At 64.4% G+C, this 7,495-nt stretch overlaps 2 protein-coding genes across 2 annotated transcripts; one reads left to right on the plus strand and one right to left on the minus strand.

Annotated features, from left to right (window-relative positions):
* Positions 1 to 1,240: 1,240 nt before the first annotated feature.
* DDIT3 (DNA damage inducible transcript 3) lies at positions 1,241 to 2,025 on the plus strand (the record flags this gene model as incomplete). Its single annotated transcript, XM_082011798.1, has 2 exons — positions 1,241 to 1,375; positions 1,471 to 2,025. 2 exons carry the CDS (start codon positions 1,241 to 1,243, stop codon positions 1,876 to 1,878), a joined length of 543 nt encoding a protein of 180 aa, XP_081867924.1. The 3' UTR covers positions 1,879 to 2,025.
* MARS1 (methionyl-tRNA synthetase 1) lies at positions 1,992 to 7,109 on the minus strand (the record flags this gene model as incomplete). The annotated part of the gene is made up of 21 exons (XM_082011797.1): positions 1,992 to 2,238; positions 2,327 to 2,416; positions 2,652 to 2,723; positions 2,833 to 3,016; positions 3,088 to 3,192; positions 3,298 to 3,429; positions 3,509 to 3,722; positions 3,976 to 4,093; positions 4,190 to 4,285; positions 4,392 to 4,562; positions 4,659 to 4,733; positions 4,837 to 5,038; positions 5,189 to 5,392; positions 5,495 to 5,611; positions 5,755 to 5,867; positions 5,971 to 6,143; positions 6,230 to 6,305; positions 6,440 to 6,565; positions 6,652 to 6,730; positions 6,802 to 6,892; positions 7,007 to 7,109. 21 exons carry the CDS (start codon positions 7,107 to 7,109, stop codon positions 2,089 to 2,091), a joined length of 2,691 nt encoding a protein of 896 aa, XP_081867923.1. The 3' UTR covers positions 1,992 to 2,088.
* Positions 7,110 to 7,495: the final 386 nt, after the last annotated feature.

The raw sequence follows: 7,495 nt of genomic DNA on the forward strand, positions 1-7,495 counted from the left end.
GAGCCCGCCGTGACATGCCCCACCCCCAGCCTGGGCAGCCAAGGGGCCAGGGTACGGTGCGCTATGGCGGCGTGTCCAGGGGACGGGCAGGGCGCTGGGCGCCCCGAGGGGGAGACAAGGGGACAGGGCGCCTCAGGCCCGCCCGCACCCACCTTGCATTCACGGCGGCGGCCGGCGGCGCGTGCCGGGGCTGGGCTGAGCTGGGCGCGGCGGCACCGGACACCAGGTGCCCGCTCCGGCCTGGCCTCGCCAGGAAGAGGCGGGGCATCGCCCGCACGGCGCCTGCGCGCGGCGGCCGTGGGGGCACTGGGAATGCCGCAGACATGCATTGGCAAGCACGGGGGCGCTGGCCCGGGGGCTCCGAGCGGGGCAGGGGGCCGCACCAGGCCCGTGGGGCTCCCCAGGGCTGTACGAGGCCAGTGCCGCTCGCCCCAGCCCTCCCCCGCCGCAGCGCTGCGGGCTTTTTACGGTGAGGTGGGGCCGGTTTCCAGCTATTGCATCATGAACCCGCGTGACTCATCCCGGTACCCGCGGCCCACCGGGGCCGCTCCTGCCCGGTGGGCGGTGGCGCGCGCCCCCCCCACCGTCCACTCCCATTGGCTCGCACCGCCCCTCGCGTCACGGCGCGGTGGGCGCCCGTTGGCTGCAGCCGGCACCAGCGTTGCGTCACGCAGGCACCCTTAAAAGGGGTGCGGGCGGCGGCGCAGTGAGAGCGGAGCAGTGCGGGACGATGCGGACGAGGATGAACAAGCAGCAGCGCTCGGGCCGGAGCTGTGGGGAGCTGGGGCCGCCCAGAAAGGTGCGCCGGGGGGATGCCGGGGTAGGCGACGGAGACGTTCCGTCCGGTTCTGAGAGGGACGCCAGGGCTCCCGGGAGACGCAGGCCGCCTTCGCGGAACGAGAGGCCCTCGGGCACCCCACCCCGCAGGGCAGGCGGGCGCTGCGCCCGCTCCGTCGCCCCCTCGCGCTGGCGGTACCCCTGGGAACGGGGTGGGGCCTCCAAGCCCCTGGGGAACCCTGCACCCACCGTGCGATAGTGGCGGGGGCAAAGTCTGACCGTGTCCCTCTCCCTCCTCAGGCATCCAGGAGAAAGTGTGTCCTCATCGACCACCACACCTGAGAGAAGGTAGGGTGGGGGGACCGGCCCCTCTCAGGGAGCAACCCGGAGCTGAGGGTGCGGACCTGATTCACTCCCCTCTTCTCACCGTCCCCCATAGCCCTGCACTGACCTGGAGGTGAAGATGGCAGCTGATGGGCTGCCTGCCGGGGGGCCCACTGGGGCCCTGCCTGGTTGGGAGCTGGAAGCCTGGTACCAGGACCTGCAGGAGGTGCTGGCAGCAGCAGGAGAGCCCTGTGAGCCCTCCCCACCCTGGGGAGTTGAGCAGGTGAGAGGCCAGAACACTCTTGGCAGGGTTGGGAACAGGGCAGGGGGCATCTATCACCTGGGGCTGGCTCCTCACTCTCCCTGCAGGCAGAGCTGGCTCCGTTGTGGGGCAGAGAGGGAGCTGGCAGTGGTCCAGAGGGCTGCGAGCTGGATGCTGCCCTGGCTGTTGAGCTGCTGGGGCCAGAGAGCACAGTGGGCACAGAGCCAGCAGGACTGCCAGCCTCAGCCTCTAGCAGGAGCTCCCCACCTCGGCTGGGCACAGAGGAGGATGAGGCAGCAGCAGCTGCAGGGCATGGTGTGAAGAGGAAGAGATACAGTGGCCCTGCAGCAAGCAGGGAGCTGGCTAAGCGCCGGGAGTGGGCCAATGAGCAGCGGGTGCTGGAGCTGACGGCTCACAATGAGCAGCTCCGGGAAGAGATCCAGCGGCTCAGCGCAGAGGTGGAACGCACACGGGCAGCCCTCATAGACCGCATTGTGAACCTCCACCAGGCTTAGGCACCAACGCTGCCCCTGTGGACCTGGGGGGCAGCCATGAACTGGGGTGGCACTGCCCTGCTGGCACAGACTGATGCTGTGGGGAGGGTGCTGCTTTCATATGGGATTGTATAGCTTTTGCATTTTATTACATGCATATAACCACCAGCACAGCCCAGTCTGGTCTCTGGGTAGCACTGGGCCTGCTCCCTAGCACAGAAGAGCCAGGTGCTACTTGCGCTTCCCCTTGCGCACAGGGACTTCAGGGCTTCTACCCTCAGCTAATGCCAGCTGCTTCTTCAGCTCCAGCAGCTTGGCCACCTCGATGTCAACCTGGGCCTTTTCTGCCTTGTTGGCCTTCAGCTGCTGCACGTGGTTACCCTGGGGCAGGTGGGGGATGGGGGTGAGGGGGTGATAAAGGCTTGGGGAGATAAGGGCAAGACAGGGCCAGTCTGCGTCCCTCCCTCACCTGTTTGGCCACCTCCTCTGTCAGCTCCTGCATCAGTAGGGGGTCACCTGGAGCCATGAGGGCTACTGGGACTGGAGAGGTCTGCTTGGCCTGTGGAAGGACAGAAATCAGTGTCAGCCCTGGTCCCAGCCCCTGTCATGCTGGAGAGGGGCAGATTGCTGCAGCACCTCTGAGATAATGTCAGGGAGTCACCTGGGGGTCTACAGCAAGATCTTTCAGGCTGGGAAAGGCGAGACCACAAGTGAGTAGGGATGGAAAGCAGAGGTAGAGGAGCTAGGAGGGGCCAAGGTGGAAGAGCTGTAGGGGCACCACAGCCCCGACTCACCTGCCCTCCCCCAAAGCGCTTGCGCAGAGCTTCAATCTGGTCATTCTCCAGCTTCTGGAAAAGGGGGCTCACCTGGGCCAGGAAGAAGAGGGGTCATCCCTGGAGGCCCAGCAACCCCTGATCCCACCCATGCACTGCCCAGAGGGGCACAGCCTGCCTTTCCCCACCCCCCACCACCTACGGTGCCCACACGATGCCCTGGGGGCAGGGTGCAAGTGAATTCGTGGCTCAGGACGAAGCAGTCCGGCGGGATGCACAGCTGCTGCTGGATGGCTAAGCTGACACTGGGCATGTAAGGCTGTATCAGGACGGCCAACATAGAAGCCATGTTCACAGCCACACCAGTCACTGTGCCCGCATGCTGCCTGTAGGGCAAGAAACTCTCCATCAGTGTCAGCCCCCAGCCCCACACCCTACTCCCCCTATCTCTCCCTACCTGTCCTTTTCATCCCCCTTGATCCGCTTCCAGGGCTCGTTCACCTGGATGTACTGATTGCCATGGCGGGAGATGCTAAGGATACATCTGAGGGCATCGCGGATGCTGGAGGCAGGGTGGGGGGGCTGAGCGCCTGCTGTAGGTCAGGTCTCTGCCCTCCCACTCATGACAATTCAGCCCTGCTCCAGCCCCCACATTTCAGCTACCCACCGGACTTTCTCCAGCAGCTGGTGGTACTGGCGCAGTTCCAGGGTAATGCGGGCCAAGAGCCGCCTGTCATCTGGTGTCAGGACCATGTTGGGGACAGTGCCACCGAAGAACTTGCACACGAACATGCCAGCTCTAGGGACAGAGGCAAAGCAGGCATGAGCACAGCCTGGGGACAGAGATGGCCCTTGCCACCACCAGGGTGTCCCAGAACCTGTTGATGAAGTTGCCCAGGTTGTTCAGCAGCTCCGAGTTGTTCTTGAGCATGAGGTCACTCCAGGAGAAGGCACTGTCCTGACCTTCAGGCCGCAGGTACAGCAGGTAGAAGCGCCAGATATCCGCAGGGATGCCTGTGTCCTTGGCCATGTCCCCAAACACTCCCACACCCCGGCTCTTGGAAAACTTCCCATCCTCATAGTTCAGGTACTCTGGGGAGGGCAGAAGAGACCCCACCACAGAGCCCATGCATGGATCCAGCCCTCTCCCAGGCAGGAACAGCCCCACAACACAGGGAGACACTGTCAAAGTGCTCATAGGCTCATGCTGAGCTCAGAGGGGCTTCCAAGTCAGGGAGGACAGATGCAGTTTTGTGCCTGTGAGAGGCAGACTGGACTGTTCCCAGTACTGAAAGAAAGCAGGTAAGTGTGGAAGATGCCCTGATTCCTGGTGGCTCCCCAGTACCTGTAGCAATGAGGTGGTTCACCAGGGTGTAGTTGTCATCAGCACCCAGAAGCGAGCAGGGGAATATGACACTGTGGAATGGGACATTGTCCTTGGCCATGAAGTTGTAGAGCTCAACCTGATAAGTAGTGGGGGGAGGCAGGCGGGGACATCAGTGGACCCTGGAATCCAGCTCTGTCCCTACTTCCACCCTGCAGCAGCACCAGGCTCTTACCTGCTGTGGGTTCTTCCACCACCTCTCCCACTGGTCAGTGTAGTTGGCTGTAATGGACAAGTAGCCAATGGGAGCATCAAACCACACATAAAAAACCTGGGGGGGGAAGAGTGATACATGGGCAGGGGATACATGGGCAGGGGACCCCCCGGCAGGGCACCTGGGAACAGACACTGCAACGGAGGGGCCAGGTTGGACCCACCTTTTCGTGGAAGCCATCAAGGGGCACAGGCGTGCCCCACTTCAGGTCGCGGGTGATGCAGCGGGGCTTGAGCCCATCCCGGATCCAGGAGCGAGTGATGTAGCGAGCATTGGCTGTCCAGTCCCCCGTGGCCCAGGACTGCTCCAGCCAGGGCTCCAGCTTCTCCTCCAGCTGTGGGGAAAGACATGGGGATGGTCAGTGGTACCCTGGTACCACACCCCCTGGGGTGTCCCATCCCCTCCCCACTCCTCCAGGGATGAAGCTCACCTTGGGTAGATCCAGGAAGAGGTGCTGGGTGGATTTTATCACAGGGATGCCCCTGCAGACCTTGCACTGTGGATTCTGTCAGGAGGAAAAACACAGGTTGGAGGGAGCCCAGGACAAGGCTGGGAGTCCCAGTCAGAGCTGGGCAGGACAGGGGGCAACCCGAGGGATCCTGTTCCACCTTCAGCTCCACAGCATTGATGAGTTTGCCACATTTATCACATTGGTCCCCCCGGGCCTCCTCATAGCTGCAGAAGGGGCAGGTGCCCTCCACAAAGCGGTCGGCCAGGAACCGCTGGCAGTCCTCACATTGCAGCTGCTCCACAGTGTCTTGCAGCAGGAAACCACGGGCCAGCAGGCGCTGGAAGATGTCCTGGGCAATCCTAGCATAGGAAGAGGAGGGGGGCAGCCCCTATCAGCCAGGGAACGCAGGAAAGCTATAGAGAACCCTCAGCCAGGCATGCCGGCATTCTTCCCAACATTCCCCAGCACCAGTCCCTCCACTTGAGCCCCTGGGGGATGCAGCCACTCACGTGGTCTGGTATGGCGTGGTGGTGCGGCCGAAGTAGTCGAAGGAGATGTTGAACCAGCGGTAGATGTCAGCATGGATGGCGTTGTACTTGTTGCAGATCTCCTGGGGCGTCAGCCCCTCTTCCATAGCCTTTGTCTCAGTGGCTGTGCCATACTCATCCGTGCCGCAGATGTACAGCGTGTTCCAGTTCCGCAGGCGGCAGTACCTGCAGGCAGGGGCCTGTGACACCCGTGCAGGTGTTGGGGGCAGTACAGCCCTCCGTGATGATCCCCCAGCCCCAGGAAGCTTTCCCACAGCCAGGTCTCACCTGGCAAAGGTGTCGGCACTCAGGACACAGCCAATGATGTTGCCGAGGTGGGGCACGTTGTTCACATAGGGCAGAGCACTGGTGATCAGGACATTCTTCATGCCTGCCCTGGGCAGCCTGGCATGGACAGGGGCAGTCAGAGCAGGCACAAAGAGCAACAGGGCCACCCAACCCAGAACAATGTGGCATCAGCCCGGGAGCCCCTGCCACGCTCCTCGGAGGCCTGGGACAGCTGGCCCTAGTGTCATCTTGGGACTCACACAGGTTTTTGAGGCTGCCAGGGCTTGGGCAGTGCTGCAGCACCGCGGGCCCAGGCATCTGCAGCGGCTGTGATATCCTCCTCCGTCAGGGCACACTCAAAACCTTCTTCTTCCTGTGGGAAAGCCTGGTCCCAGTAAGGGTCTGCATGCCTGTCGCGAGCAGCCCCACGGGGACCCATCCCTGGGCCAGGGTTGAGCAGGGGGCCAGGGCTGCACCTCAGGCTCATTACTGGTGACTCTCTCCCTGGCCAGGCAGGGTGGAGGCTGCTTCTGCAGGTAGGACTTGAACTCCAGCAGGGCCTTGGGCACCAGAACGGAGTCAGCGGCTTTCCTGCAGGCCTCTGAAAGTGTCATGTTCTGGAACCAGGTTCTCAGTGCCTGCAGCTCACCTTGGAGGGTGAGAAAACAGCATGATTCTTACAGCCATAGGAACACAAAGAATGCTCCCCTCTCGGTACCCCTATTTCACTCTTACTTGGCAGGGTGGTCTCATCCTGGACGACAGGGAACAAGGTACCCCACACAACCACATCAGCCACTGACTTGGTGACCTGGGCCAGACAAGCACAGTCAGGCCTTGAGGTGGCCCCAACCCAGGCTCAGGGCTCCACGGGGAAGGGCCCAGCCCCTCCCCAGCAGTCTCCCCCAGAGAGCATGGCTCACCCCACCCTGAGGCCCCACTCACCCCAGCGAGGTAGGCAGTGCCTCTCCTGGACAAGTTCTGCTCTATGTGGGCCAGCAACTTCCCCAGGGCCTCCACCCCCTTCTGGCCGTGCACCAGCTGAGCGTACAGGGCAGCTGAGGCAGCCGGCTGGGAGCAGACAGAGACAGATGGGGCCCAGGTATGCCGGGCCCGGTGGTGGGGAGGGGAAGCCGCCATACCCCTGGGGCACCCACCTGCAGCTCAGTGGCCTCCCACTCCAGCCACTGATTGGTGAGGTCGGTGGGCTCCTCCCCGCGGGCCAGGAAGAAGAACCTGGGGGAGGGGGGAGCTAGAGGCTGCGGGACCGCGCCCCGGCCCCCCGCCCCCCCATCGCAGGTACTCACTGGCAGATGGCATTGGGGGAGAAGAGGACAGTGCCGCTGTCCAGCTCCAGGGCGGGCACCCACGGGGAGCTCAGCTGGGCGAGGGGCCGCTCTGCAGGGGAGAGCGGGCCCGTCAGGCTCGGCAGCACCCGCCCAGGGGTGGGCGTCACCGCGGACGGTGCTAGGAAGTCCCTGCCGGGGAGGGGAGCAGCCACGGCGGTCTCACCTGAGGGGCCGCCCCAGACGAGCCGCACCGGGGCGGCGACGGCCTCGGCAGCCGCCAGCACCTTCAGCGCGGCAGGGCCGCCCGCCGCCACCCGTAGCCGCATCGCCACGCGCTGATGCAACGGAGCCGCGCGCGAGGCACGCCGGGACAGGGCGACCAGCCGCCGCACTACAACCCCCACAATGCCCCACGAGGGGGGGGGGCCCCGCCCCCCCCCCCCTCTCGCGAGAGCGGCGGTCGCCGTGTTACACGGGGTCCGGCCCGCCTGGGTTGCCACGGCCATCGGGCGGGGCCGCCACTGCCTGCAGCGTCCTCCGCTCCCGCCGCGGAATGGGGCCATGATGTCACGGGGCGACGCTGTGACGTCACGGCACGGTGCCAAAGCTGCCTGGCAGCACGGCGTTGTCACACGATCGTCCCACGACCACCCTGTGCGGTGCCCCCCCCCCCCTGCCCCAGGACGCGGACCCAGAGGTGGACCGCGGCGCC

The sequence above is a fragment of the Phaethon aethereus genome, assembly GCF_964289735.1.
Source record: "Phaethon aethereus genome assembly, chromosome: 29".
Taxonomy (NCBI): domain Eukaryota; kingdom Metazoa; phylum Chordata; class Aves; order Phaethontiformes; family Phaethontidae; genus Phaethon; species Phaethon aethereus.